The following is a 15311-nucleotide window of genomic DNA, read 5'->3' as shown; positions in this document are numbered from 1 at the left end:
AAACATAAGGTGTTGATGGATCAACTATCTATTTAATAACAAAACCAAAACAACAACTAGCTGAACTGTACTCAGTTTCAACCACCCTGCTGACACGCACAAACACTGTCACTAGCCCTGTGGTGCACTCACAGTCTGAAATCACAACACTCCTTAACTTTACAATGATTAGGAATAATGAAAAAAACAACTTTACCTTTTTTCAGCAAAAAGCAGGGGGCAGTGTCGACATCGCTGTTGATACTTTCTGAATGTTTTAAACCACACATCGCCTGTCCATTTCTTTTTTTGTACTCAAAATCAGCAGGCAAAACTAGTAAACTGCGGTAAAAAAGAACATAGATTAGCACTGAGCACAGTAGCTAATGATAGCACTGCTGTGTTGACTGAATAAGCACCAGAGATTGATCAACAAAACAGCTGTGCTGCGAGGCCCACAGTGGGTGGATGAAACACTGAGGCAAGGTTCGTACACCAAAGCATATTTTTACTCAGTCTGCGGTTTGTTAATCAAAAAGTTCGAACAAAGAGGTTCCACTATAATCAATCAAGAGTTTGATGTGGAAGAACCTGACTGACCAGCACAGTCCTGACTTCAACCAAACACCTTTTGGATGAACTATAGTGCAGGCATCAGTGACCTATGACCGCAGAAATGTTATTCTGGATGAATGACCAAATCAAATCCTCACACACATTCAATTATTTAGTAGTTATAAAAATGGTCTTATATCCAATACTATTTGTCTATTTAAGGTATTTTCTCTGTAGCGGAAAAAGAAACATTGTTTGCCATGAACAGACATTTAAATACTAATTCACACTAATTAACCATTATACACCATTAATGACTGGTATCTTATTCATTAACCAGGGAGTAGTTAGAGGAGTTAAGGTGCTTTGCTTAAAGACACAAAAAGTGGGCCTTTTCAGGGGTTCATCACAATTTTTTTTTCATACGACAATAAACAAATGCATTTTGTTGTCTAGCACCAGTGAGTGAAATAATACTTTTATAGAGCTTTTTTTCTCTAGCGACTCAAAGCGCTTTACATAGTGAAACCCATTATCTACATTTTAGCTACATTTAAACCAGAATGGGTGGCACTGGGAGCAATGGTGAAGTGTATTGCCCAACGACACAACAGCAAAGACTAGGACGACAGAAGCTAGACTCGAACCCCTCAAGTTGCTGGCACAGCCGCCCCACCAACCGAGCCAAAATATTGTTTTTCTGTGTAGGATACAGGATATAATCGACTACAGTCTTAACTACTTATGCCTGATTTTACACACATTTTCTCAAAGTAATACTTCACTCCAGTATTTACATAATTTTTAGTTTACATGACCTGTCCTGTGAATTAAACTGAAATGTTTTTGTTGGAGTGGCATCACAGTTGCATGAAGGGCTGTTTCTTACTGGAGGAGGATGGCACTATCAGCTCGCTGCATTACCAGCTGCACCTGCCTCATACAGCCTGTGTTACCCTAAGCATCCAGCCCATCACCCTCAACCGCAGAACAGGTACGGCCGTGGTTTTGCATGTCTCACTATATGATGTTATTATCTCTCGATAGTGCACTTTAAAATTAAAATGTTGACATTTAATTACTGTTTGCTTTAGTAGTAAATAGTGTGCTACAACGTTTGTATTTTGTTACTGACTTGGACTTCAACCTATTTGAGATTTTGATTTCAACATGCAGATTGCATTGTTTCCCACATGACTACAATCTATCTGTGATGTGTGTACATAAGTATTCACTGGCCTTTGCTCAATACTTTGTTGATGCACCTTTGGCAGCAATTACAGCCTCAAGTCTTTTTTGAATACAATCCCACAAGCTTGGCACAGCTATCTTTGGACAATTTTGCCCATTCCTCTTTTCCCATTTCTCTTTGCAGCACCTCTCAAACCTAATCAGGTTGGGAAGCGTCAGTTTACAGCCATTTTCAGATCTCTCGAGAGTCTGGGTTCTGACGGGGCCACTCAAGGATGTTTACAGTAACAGAGTTGTCCTGAAGCCATTCCTTTGATATCTTGGCTGTGTACTTAGGGTCGTTGTCCTGCTAAAAGATGAACCGTTGCCCCAGTCTGAGTTCATGAGCGCTCTGGAGCAGGTTTTAATCCCGGATGTCTCTGTACATTGATGCATTCATCTTTCCCTCTATCCTGACTAGTCTCCCATTTTCTGTCGCTAAGAAAACATCGCCACAGCAGAATGCTGCCACCACCATGCTTCACTGTAGGGATGGTATTGGCCTGGTGATGAGCGGTGCCTGGTTTCCTCTAAACGTGACACCTGTCATTCATGCCAAAGAGTTAAATATTTGTCTCATTAGACCAGATAATTTTGTTTCTCATGGTTTGAGAGTCTTTCAGATGGATTTTGGCAAACTTTTACAAAGTAATGGCTGGCACTATACCATACAGGCCTGATTGGTGGATTGCTGCAGAGATGGCTGTTCTTCTGTAAGGTTTTGCTCTCTCCACAGAGGAATGTTGCAGCTCTGACAGAGTGACCATTAGGTTAGGTGCTTGGTCACCTCCCTGACTAGGGCCCTTCTCCTCAGATCGCTCAGTTTAGATGACTGGCCAGCTCTAGTAAGAGTCCTGGTGGTTCCAAACTTCTTCCATTAATGTATGATGGAAGCCACCGTGCTCATTGACCTTCAAGGCAGCTGATATTTTCTGTACCCTTCCTTGGATTTGTGTCTCGAGACAATCCTGTCCCAGAGGTCTACAGTAAATTTCCTTCGACTTCGTTCTTAGTTTTTGCTCTGCTATGTACTGTCAAGTGTGAGATCTTAAATATAGACAGGTGTGTGCCTTTCCAAATTATGTCCAACCAAGTAAATTAACCACAGGTGGACTACAATTAAGCCGTAGGAACATCTCCAGGATGGCAGTTAAAACAGAATGCCCCTGAGCTCACTTTTGAGCTTCATTGAAAAGGCTGTGAATACTTATGTAAATGTGATTTTTTTTGTTTTTTTATATTTAATACATTTGCAAAAAATTGTCAAAAAAAAAAAACCTTTTCACATTGTCATTATTGGTTATTGTGTGTATAATTTTGAGGACAACGGGGAATGTATTACATTTTGAAATAAGGCTTTAACTTAACAAAATGTGGGGAAAGTCAAGCGCTGTAAATACTTTACAGATGCATTGTACCCAGTATCTTTCAGTATAAATCAATCAATCAGTGCCATTTACTGTAGGCTTTACTCATTCCTGATTTTGTCCAACAAATACTTTAAGAAGACAATTGATATGTGTAATGTAATGTATCTGTAATCTGTTTTGTTGTTAAGACAAGCCTCCACCCTGGATGTACGTGGACACGGCTCTCTTTGTGATGTCAGCAGGCAGTACAGATTCCTCACTAATGTGTTTCACTAATGCAAAAGACAACGAAGTAAGTTAGTGTTAGGCTAATTTCGTATTCCGTTCAATAATATTTATTGTTAATTTGTATTCTGTAAATATCAAATTTGCTATTAATTTCAATTATTCCTAATGATTTCAACAAACTCCCTTCAGTCCTAGTTGTGTTATAGCAATTAATTATGTCACATTGACATTCCGCACACGGCGGTATTTTGTTGTCAAAACAACAGGATTTAAATACTGTAAGGTATAACCTGTTACATGTTTTTGTTGACTGATATGATGATGTGGTGTATGAAAAATGGTCTGTGTTTCCACAGAAGTACATTTGGAGAGGAGAACTAAAAGCTGGGAAGTACTACCTGCTGCCTTTCTCCAGTGGCTGCAAATTAAAGAAAAGGGGCAGAAAGAATGTTTATAGTAAAACTATAGAACTTGTCTACAAGAATGACACTGGACAACTGGACCTCACCAGGGAGTTCCGGTAATTTAAGATTGTTGGTGCCAAGATTTTGTTAAGAAGTATAAAATTAGTGCTACCATGGCTGGTTTGACAAGAGATTACGTGCATGAATCTAATGATGAACATCGCTAATGCATGATAAATATCAACATCCCAGTTGGTTTTAGTCTTTGAGCATCAAAATTACAAGTGCATTTATGATCCTATGACATGCATGTTTGATTATAATGCACTGATACCATATATTGCCACAGGGAGGTGCTATCTGACATCTTTGACATGATAGACTTGGATGGAAATGGTTTGCTCAGTCTGGAGGAATACAATTTCCTGGAGCTGATGATCAGTGGAGAAGAGTGTAAGATGGGGACGTGGGCCATCTGCAAAGGTATAACTCACAAAATCCTTCACAGCATGCATTTAACAGTGCACCTGTACATCATATGAACTACATTAAAGGAGGGGTCTGTCGTAACAGCAAAGTAATAAACAAGTTCTGAAGGTGCGTGTGAATGATGAAAACTGATTAGAACTGTCAGAACATGCTGCACATTTGGTCTTTTACTACAATGAGAAATTGTTTGGTTTTATCAAAGGTGGGTAGAGTAGCCACAAAAGTGTACCGGTACTCATTTAATGGCACTGTAAGACTAAACTAATGCTATTTGGTAACAGTTGGAGGGAAAGTCAAACACAAATACAATCAGACGGAGTAAATATTGAAAGGGTAAAAGAAAGCACATTTTTGGGTGTAATAATAGATGATAAAATGAATTGGAAATCTCATGTAAAAAATATACAACATAAAGTAGCAAGAAACACATCAATAATGAATAAAAGAAAACATGTTCTAGACCAAAAATCACTTCATATTCTCTACTGCTCGCTATTGTTACCATATCTGAGTTATTGTGCAGAAATATGGGGAAACAACTACAAACGTGCGCTTCATTCACTAAATGTGTTACAAAAAAGATCAATTAGAATAATACATAATGTTGGATATAGAGAACATACAAACCCTTTATATATTAAATCCCAATTATTGAAATTCAATGATTTGGTGCATTTGCAAACAGCTAAAATTATGTACAAAGCAAACTATAACCTGCTACCCAAGAATGTACAACAATTATTTTCCACAAAAGAGGAGAAATATAATCTTGAGGAAAATCTAATTTAAAACATTAGTACGCATGTACAACACTTAAAACCTTCAGTATATCAGTATGTGGAATTAAATTAGGAATGGATTAACCAAAGAAATCAAACAAAGCACCGATATGATTCAGTTTAAGAAAATGTTCAAACTACAAGTCTTCACAAAGTACACACAACAAGAATTACGATGAACATCTTGAACCCTTTTTTTTTTATTATTGAGACAAATATTATTTATGTATTTAATATTTGTTTGCTTATTATGGTATATTATTTATTTGTTCACTGTTCTGTTACAGAGAACAAGACAATTGGATAAAATTGCTATGGTATGAAAAGGGGTAGGATTAAATAAGCTCTGCTTCTTCCTACTCCTTTTCGGATGTGCTGTAATGAAACAACTGGAATTGTGAGATGCATTACATTGTATCGTTTGCATGTTCAAAATAAACTGAAACTGAACTGAACTGTTACTTTAGAGTATTATAACTCAAATACAAGTAAAAAGTAGTCATTAAGTAATTACTTAAGTAAAAGTATTCAGTGGAGAAAACTACTCAAGTACAGAGTGACTGGTGAGTAACTTCTGATTGATTTAATAAATATTTTTTTAATGGTACCTACTCAAACTGTGGTGTGTATGCGTGAGTAAGAGAGAGAGAGAGAGAGAGACCACTACAGCATGAATTACAAAAGATGCACATTTTACAGGGCTAATTTTAGCAAATGCACAGCTATCACATAAACACTGCGGCATGTTTTCTCCAGTTGGAAGTGGAATTCTTGCAGGCTAGAATGTGAACATTTCTACTGACACAGATTCAGCACATGGTATGAATGTTGTTTTTCATAGTTTGTAAAGTGAACACTGAAGAGCCTTGTCTCGTCTGACTGCGAGTTGCACACTTTTCACACTGTGTGGCCGACAGTGCAGTCATGTGACTGCCAGGCTCTGTTTGATTGGTGAAATGGAGTCAAACGTTACTAGTGCTTAGGTTGGATTGGTTAAACTGTCATGGGACGAGAGATGGTATTTATGGCTCTTTTGGAGCCGTTGCTTTCCAAGAGCCGTTCAAAAGACAGGCTAGTTAGATTAGTTATTTTTTATTTTAAGTTGTTGTTTTTATTAAGGGAACCAACATTACTCTATTGGTTGGAGTTATTCTAAAATGTTGACTATAACTATTTTGTTTTCATTGTAAACATTCTATAAAGTGGTGCCATTTCAAAACTGTTACTACTTTGACTTTTCCCTCACCTAAAAAACTTTGTAGCGCAAGAGCATTTTGACAATACAGAAAAAATACACAAATAGGAATAACATGTGTACACTGCAAAAATGAGCTGACAAAATATAAGTTAAAAAGACACATTTTAGGGGGGAAAAATACTAAAAACTAGTGAAATTATCTGTCCATGCAGCTAGTTAATTTTACTTGATAAGACATCCTAAATTAAGAGTTGTATATCTAGAAATGAGCAGGACTTTTGAAATGGAAATACGTATTCTGAAAACAGGCATTATTCAACATGCAATTCTTAAATTAAGCATCCTCAGGATGCTGCAGAATCTTTAAACAAGATTTTCTATGTGGGGAAAACTTAAATATCTCATTTTAATAGTGATTTTCTCAATTTTTATATTTTCAAACTAGAGTAGACAACATATTCATGCTAAAATTAAGATAATTACTAAAATAAGTACCGTATTTTTCGGAGTATAAGTCGCTCCGGAGTATAAGTCGCACCTGCCGAAAATGCATAATAAAGAAGGAAAAAAACATATATAAGTCGCACTGGAGTATAAGTTGCATTTTTTGGGGAAATTTATTTGATAAAACCCAACACCAGGAATATACATTTGAAAGGCAATTTAAAATAAATAAAGAATAGTGAACAACAGGCTAAATAAGTGTACGTTATAAGAGGCATAAATAACCAATTGAGAACGTGCCTGGTATGTTAACGTAACATATTATGGTAAGAGTCATTCAAATAACTATAACATATAGAACATGCTATACGTTTACCAAACAATCTGTCTCTCCTAATCGCTAAATCCCATGAAATCTTATACGTGTAGTCTCTTACGTGAATGAGCTAAATAATATTATTTGATATTTTACGGTAATGTGTTAATAATTTCACACATAAGTCGCTCCTGAGTATAAGTCGCACCCCCGGCCGGCCAAACTATGAAAAAAACTGCGACTTATAGTCCGAAAAATACGGTAAATAGCTCTTAAAACTAGGGACATTTCTAGAAATACATGTTTAAATCGTGGCAAGTGGTAAATAATTTGCAGTGTATATGTATATAAAAAGTACAAATTACACTACAATAAAAATGAAGACATAATAAAAATGTGAATTCCAGAATTGTACTAACATACCTGGTGTGTGTTCGCTTAGAATACTTTATCCACATTAGGACAATGAACTAGAAATGTGACTCTAAAAGTTGTTTTGTTTCCTTTGCCTCTCACTCATTTTCCAGTCTAGTCGCCAGTCAAGTAGCACACACTTGCCGGCACTGCTTCTGCTTCTAAACGAACGGCTCGAAACTGCGAATCGGTTCTCACCATTCACTTAAAAGAACCGTTCAAAAGACTTTGTTTGTTTGCGAACGTCACATCTCTACATGTGACAGTGCCTGCTGAAAGAAGTCTCTCTAAAATGCCAAAATAATGCCTCTTTGCACGCAGTAATCAATAGATTACAAATAAATACAATGATGATATAAATAAATCTAGCGATGGGAATTAATCTCAATGTAATGTAGCAGCGTTTTCTTTTTCACAGAAATACCCAAGTAAACTTTAAAAGTATGTTGCATTTAAACTAAGTACAATTCATCCAAGTAGTTGCTTAAGTAAATGTAACCAAGTAAATGTAACTTACTACTACCCCTTCTGGTTATGATGAGTTCTCAACCCTCATCAACACTAAGTTCATGTGCAAGGACATTGTATTTTCAATTTTCAAGTCCCATTTGACTCTCAAGATTCATAGTATTTTTGTTCACAGATAATTTTGACATGAAAAAGAACCAACTGACACGACAGGGCTTCATGGAGCTCAATCTGATGGAAGCAACGGAAAAAGATGGAGATTCCGATGACCTATGGACCCTTGTGGAAACCATGGGATACAACCGTAGGCTGGAGCTTGTGGAGGTTTTTACTCTTTTTAACAAAAATGTCAAAGCGAACACATCAACGCTTAAGTCAACAAGTTACTAATTGTAACTATCATGTCCTTCAGGCTTGCCCATTTCAGATAGAAGTGCTCTGCGAGGGCACAAAGCCATCACTTCAGGCACTCAGACTGGACTCAGGGCCCAAGCTTCTGAACCAGGCCCTTCAGAGGTCTATCACTCTTGCAGGAACAGCCAAACAGCTAAAGGGACAGGACAACGTGTTCATCTACACCTACACAGGAGAACACAGGGTGTCATCCCTCATTGCCAACAAGGTAGATAACAACACGATCTCTGGGGCTCTTGATAGCAAGCTTGTGCAAAATTATGACTTGAATTGAGAATGTCTCCGAAATTCACTGCATTCCATGAAGTTGAATTGAGTTTTCAAACAGGAAGTAGAATTGCGATTCAAATTCAAACGGAAGGAAATAGAATTAAAAGTCCATTAAATTCAAATTGAAGACTTTGCTGTCTCCCAGAATCACGCTTTATAGTACAGTATATTCCATACATGACTCTTTTACGTATTTCATCAAGATATTATTACTGTGAACCTCATGTACACATTATAATTTAATTATAGCAAATATTTTAACTGACAATCAAGAATAGAAGCATCTTCTGTAAAACAGATAATTTAGGCATTCGCACAAATAAATTAAGTTAGCAAGCTAAGTTTTAGTATACTAGCATTTTAGCCAATCTTGTGGGTATAAACTAAAAGTTATGGATACTATTACTTAGCACTATTTTGCTAGCATGTTGAATGTTAGCATGCATGTATTTTAACTAGAGATGTCCGATAATATCGGCCTGCCGATATCGGCCGATAATTAATGCTTTAAAATGTAATATCGGAAATTATCGGTATCGGGGGTTTTTTTTATCGTTATCGGTTTTTTTTGGGTTTTTTTTATTAAATCAACATAAAAAACACAAGATACACTTACAATTAGTGCACCAACCCAAAAAACCTCCCTCCCCCATTCACACTCATTCACACAAAAGGGTTGTTTCTTTCTGTTATTAATATTCTGGTTCCTACATTATATATCAATATATATCAATACAGTCTGCAAGGGATACAGTCCGTAAGCACACATGATTGTGCGTGCTGCTGGTCCACTAATAGTACTAACCTTTAACAGTTAATTTTACTCATTTTCATTAATTACTAGTTTCTATGTAACTGTTTTTATATTGTTTTACTTTCTTTTTTATTCAAGAAAATGTTTTTAATTTATCCATCTTATTTTAGTTTATTAATTTTTTTTTAAAAGGACCTTATCTTCACCATACCTGGTTGTCCAAATTAGGCATAATAATGTGTTAATTCCACGACTCTATATATCGGTATCGGTTGATATCGTATCGGTATTGGTAATTAAGAGTTGGACAATATCGGAATATTGGATATCGGCAAAAAAGCCATTATCGGACATCCCTAATTTTAACCAATTTTCTAGTTATGAAACTAAAAGTTGTGGATACAGTGACTTAGCACAATATTGTTACTAAGTTTGATGTTAGCCAATTTTGTAGCCGTAAAAGTAAGCGTGGTACATTTTGTAACTTATTGTTGTTATGTTTCTACCATGTTTAGTGTTAGCATTCTAAGTGATAGCAAGCTAAAATGTTATCCAATTACGTAGGTATTAAACCAAAAGTAATAGATAATATTACTTAGCGCTATTTTGCTAGCATGTTGTGTTAGCATGCAAGCATTTTAGCCAATTTCGTAGCCAACTAGCCATAAAACTAAATGTTGTGGATGTTGTTACTTATTGTGACCTTGCTACCATGTTTGGTGTTAGCATGCTAGCATTTTAGCTAATTTTGTAGCTAAAAAAATAAGTCATTGATTTTGTTACTTTTAAATTATGTAAAAAGGTGTAAAAATTAGTTAACTCAATTAATTAATCACAAAAAAATTATTAAATAAATATTAACCATGTAAATACGCAGAATAATCACGCAAATTATTTGGACCTTACATGCTCTTTTATCATAACAAAGGTTGGTTACCTGAAAACCAGCATGGGTTGCTATACAGTCAATGATCGGGTCGATGCATACGCCAGTGCAAAGATGAGTGAGGGAGACTCTGAATGTTGTGCTCGCTGGCAAATTTCACTTCAAAATACACCCAAATAGGAATTTAGATAAAACTGTCACCAAGATTTCAGCAAATATTTCAAGTAAAACTTTTTAAAAATGTGTTCCTGTTTGCCATTCTGACAATAAAATTGCATTTCAGTCCAAATATTGTTTTAGTATTTAGGCCAATTTTTTAAAATTAATTTATTTTTTAATTCTACTTCCTGTATTTCCAATTATTTATAATTCAACATCTGTTGGGGGGAGCCTATTCAATTGTAGTTCCAATTCTTCAAATGAATTGACTTGAAATTCCAAATTCGGAATTTCTGTATAGCAACACTCTGTGGCGGTTGGATCTTCAATGGCGCCCTGTGCACACATAACCCGACCTGATTATAAAATGAGCACAAATAAATATTATCTTTTTTTCTCTTATCCTTGTGTCGCGCCCCCCTAGAGAATGCTGCTCATACCATGAAGCCCATATCAAAAACTGCTATTGGCAACATTGTTAGTCTATTTAATTGCTGTGCAAAAATGTGTGTCCAAAATAACAAAACCATTTCCATATGCATGCTACATTATACAAGTTCAATATCTGCATGACAATTTACAAACAAAAAGGTGATCAGTCTTTATGTTGTTGTTGTTGTTGTTGTTGTTTTTTTGCAGTCCAACCAGAAAGTGACGATTCATGTCAACAACAAACACAACAGCAACTGCTGCAGCAGTCGAGGCTTGAACGTGTTTGCCATTGAGGTGCCAGCTAGAACTAAAATGGTAGGCCTTTTATTTTGTATGGAAATAATTCTGACATGGCTGGTGTATTTAAATAGACCTGGGTCGATATTCAATAAGTCAGTTAAGAGAATGATAAATGAAAATGAACTTGATAACAGCCTCGAAAATCGCCAAATGCATGCCTTGTTACGGGCTGCAAGAGCGGTCACTTTTTGCATCGGTTTCAGCAGCTGCAGGCGTTTGTACTACATGCACATAAATTATAATAATTATAACCCCTGGAACTCCCGACAGTTAGTATTACAGTATAAAATTACATTAAATTAAAATGATCCCAAAACCGTGATGATAACTATTTGTTGATAAAATTATGGACCGACTTGCCAGCTAGATTAAACGCTAATAGGAAAACAGTAGACATTGTATTCTGCTATTAAGAAACACCATACACTTATGTAAACTTGTATAAACACAGGACTGTCTAAACTATTAAGATACAATAGTCACATTGAACATAAAGGCTGTGCTGTCGTTGCACAAAGTAATCGCTATACATGTAAATTCCACAGGAAAACAAACTGATCACCCAATCTGTATTTTTTTTTGATAATTCTAAAATGTTAACACATTAAAATAGAAGAAAATGAACCTATTCAAACACACAAATACAAATAATATATGGCTCTTATGAAGCCAGAACAATATGTATTGTTTCCGATGCCAAGAAAGTATATTGTGTGTCTATTTATTTTAGTTATTAAAGAAAATATATACAACTTGGTGACAAGATTTTAGTGTGTATATTAGTACTTTTTGAGTATATTCAACAATACCATGATAATAATGATAAACATGATCATTTTGGTCACAATAACTTTATTCAGCCATTTTATTTATTGCTTTGGTTGTGTATATCTGAGTGTCCCCTACCCCTCCTTAACAGAGACAGAACCTATTGTATTGCTTTTGGTTGTGATTTTTATTCAAGTGCAAAATTTTGCTGACAGACTATATTCTATTTTTATTTTTTGATTGTTTTATTTAATTTGGATATTTAAGTTTAAGTTTCAATTACAACACGGGTGTCCAACTAATTTTAGCTCAGTGGCCACATGGAGGAAAATGTATTCCCAAGTGGTAAAAACATGACATGACAACTTAAAAATAAAGACAACTTCAGCTTGTTTTCGTTGTTTAAAAATAGATCAAGCACATAGTATTCTATCTTCATTTGTCGTTACTTGTACTTTCGGAATAAATAATGTGATAATATTAGTTAGTCAAAAAGGTGGAATTTAGTATGGCAGGGTTGAAAAATGCTCCCATCTGTGTTAATTTTTAATCTATCAGAAGATGAAAAAAATAATATCAAAATCAAATGACAGGATTTTAATAATATAATTTACTCACTCTCAATTGATGTACTAATAACATCATGTGGTTTGTTCTGTACATATGTAGCATCATCTACAACAAAACTTGTGAATTCGGACTAATTTCATTAATCTCAATACTCATGCGCACTCATAAAAGTGTGTCCTCCAGTCATAAATACAACATACAGATTTTTAAAAGCATTTATTTGGGTAGAATTGTCACAGGTTACACTATCAACAACATCTTTGACAAACGTAACAATCCACATATTGTTTACTATCACTAATAAGCAGCAAGTATGCAGTGTCCCAACACGGAAGTGTTGCCATTATCCTAACAAGGTACATTGCTCCACCCCTTCTGAAGTCATGCGTGTGCTTGCGCAGGGGATACAAAGAACTGCAATTGCGACATCCAGTGGACACATCTCGAACAACAGTTTCTTTCATTCAATAATTTCAGCTCATTTTCATACTTAGCAAACTCATCTCGCGGGCCGGGCCATACGTTTTGATAACATCTCCTTACTTTCTGCTGTAATGTCGTTCAATCTTCATGGGCTGTACATTTTACACCCCTGAATTAAAATGCAAGTTTATTGCATTTTATTGCAAGTTTATTACATCAGCGGTTAATTTGGTCTCAAAATAATGTTGACAATAACATCGTTTATTGGCAATAACTTGTTGGTCAGTTTATCGTCAAGCAAAAGTTGTTATCGGCCCAGGTCTATGTATAAATAGAATTTAGAATTTTGGATGACTGTGATGAATATGTTTGCTGTCTTTAGGTGTGCCAACATGTCCTGCCTATCAGTGAGAAACTGGATTGGACCTACAACTGTGTAGAGACTTTACTGCCTTATAAATAGTTATGCACAGCATTTCTATACTTAAAATGAAAAAGGTTCCATTAAATGAGGGGCTTACTTTGAGGCTTTGAGTACACATCTCATATCGTTCACTATCTACTGGTCACCACTACTGCGGGGTTGGCTTTGGGGATATTGCACTGGCAATAAAGTATGTGTGTCTGCATTGCACTCTAGTCTAAACTTTACTTGCCCTTTCCAGAAGTGGAGTCTTGATCTTCTATTTATATCTCACAGACCATTCTTTGCCCTTTGACTTTCTCTACTGAAACAGTAGAGCAAGCTAACTAAATGTCATATGGCATTCGATATACAAACCCCGTTTCCATATGAGTTGGGAAATTGTGTTAGATGTAAATATAAACGGAATACAATGATTTGCAAATCCTTTTCAACCCATATTCAATTGAATGCACTACAAAGACAAGATATTTGATGTTACAACTCATAAACTTTATTTTATTTTTGCAAATAATAATTAACTTAGAATTTCATGGCTGCAACATGTGCCAAAGTAGTTGGGAAAGGGCATGTTCACCACTGTGTTACATCACCTTTCCTTTTAACAACACTCAGTAAACGTTTGGGAACTGAGGAGACACATTTTTTAAGCTTCTCAGGTGGAATTCTTTCCCATTCTTGCTTGATGTACAGCTTAAGTTGTTCAACAGTCCGGGGTCTCCGTTGTGGTATTTTAGGCTTCATAATGCGCCACACATTTTCAATGGGAGACAGGTCTGGACTACAGGCAGGCCAATCTACTACCCGCACTCTTTTACTATGAAGCCACGTTGATGTAACACGTGGCTTGGCATTTTCTTGCTGAAATAAGCAGGGGCGTCCATGGTAACGTTGCTTGGATGGCAACATATGTTGCTCCAAAACCTGTATGTATCTTTCAGCATTAATGGCGCCTTCACAGATGTGTAAGTTACCCATGTCTTGGCCACTAATACACCCCCATACCATCACAGATGCTGGCTTTTCAACTTTGCGCCTATAACAATCCAGATGTTTTTTTTCCTCTTTGGTCCGGAGGACACGACGTCCACAGTTTCCAAAAACAATTTGAAATGTGGACTCGTCAGACCACAGAACACTTTTCCACTTTGTATCAGTCCATCTTAGATGAGCTCAGGCCTAGCGAAGCCGACGGCGTTTCTGGGTGTTGTTGATAACATCTGTGGTTGATTACAGATGTAGCGACCAACTGTAGTTACTGACAGTGGGTTTCTGAAGTGTTCCTGAGCCCATGTGGTGATATCCTTTACACACTGATGTCGCTTGTTGATGCAGTATAGCCTGAGGGATCGAAGGTCACGGGGCTTAGCTGCTTACGTGCAGTGATTTCTCCAGATTCTCTGAACCTTTTGATGATATTATGGACCGTAGATGGTGAAATCCCTAAATTCCTTGCAATAGCTTGTTGAGAAAAGTTTTTCTTAAACTGTTCAACAATTTGCTCACACATTTGTTGACAAAGTGGTGACTCTCGCCCCATCCTTGTTTGTGAATGGCTGAGCATTTCATGGAATCTACTTTTATACCCAATCATGGCACCCACCTGTTCCCAATTTGCCTGTTCACCTGTGGGATGTTCCAAATAAGTGTTTGGTGAGCATTTCTCAACTTTATCAGTATTTATTGCCACCTTTCCCAACTTCTTTGGCACGTGTTGCTGGCATCAAATTCTAAAGTTAATGATTATTTGCAAAAAAAAAATGTTTATCAGTTTGAACATCAAATATGTTGTCTTTGTAGCATATTCAACTGAATATGGGTTGAAAATGATTTGCAAATCATTGTATTCCGTTTATATTTACATCTAACACAATTTCCCAACTCATATGAAAACGGGGTTTGTATAATTTATGCCACTGTATGCTTTTCTTTCCCCAATGCAGGTTTAGTAACACACTGACTTTTAACTACTTAAATATGTACAGTAAGTAGTTTGTGGGGTTTTTGTTGTATCCGTTTTTAAAACTTTTCAAATTA

General features: G+C 36.2%; 1 protein-coding gene across 3 annotated transcripts in view; it reads left to right on the top strand.

The window, feature by feature from the left end:
* The window catches only part of efcab7 (EF-hand calcium binding domain 7), a 31557-nt gene extending 18073 nt beyond the window's left edge, over positions 1–13484 (top strand). For 2 of the 3 annotated variants that reach the window (XM_072914661.1, XM_072914662.1), the window contains 8 exons: positions 1388–1528; positions 3323–3426; positions 3719–3882; positions 4116–4249; positions 8050–8198; positions 8287–8496; positions 10997–11104; positions 13233–13484. In XM_072914661.1, coding sequence (XP_072770762.1) covers positions 1388–1528; positions 3323–3426; positions 3719–3882; positions 4116–4249; positions 8050–8198; positions 8287–8496; positions 10997–11104; positions 13233–13313 — 1091 coding nt within the window. In that variant the 3' untranslated portion in view covers positions 13314–13484. The remainder of the gene's footprint in view (positions 1–1387; positions 1529–3322; positions 3427–3718; positions 3883–4115; positions 4250–8049; positions 8199–8286; positions 8497–10996; positions 11105–13232) is intronic. The other variant, XM_061975725.2, reaches the window with a different exon arrangement.
* Positions 13485–15311: the final 1827 nt, after the last annotated feature.

This window comes from Nerophis lumbriciformis, linkage group LG14 (genome assembly GCF_033978685.3).
Source record: "Nerophis lumbriciformis linkage group LG14, RoL_Nlum_v2.1, whole genome shotgun sequence".
Classification (NCBI taxonomy): Eukaryota; Metazoa; Chordata; class Actinopteri; order Syngnathiformes; family Syngnathidae; genus Nerophis; species Nerophis lumbriciformis.
The sequence above is the reverse complement of the archived record's forward strand: the minus strand, read 5'-3'. Positions and strand labels throughout refer to the sequence as shown.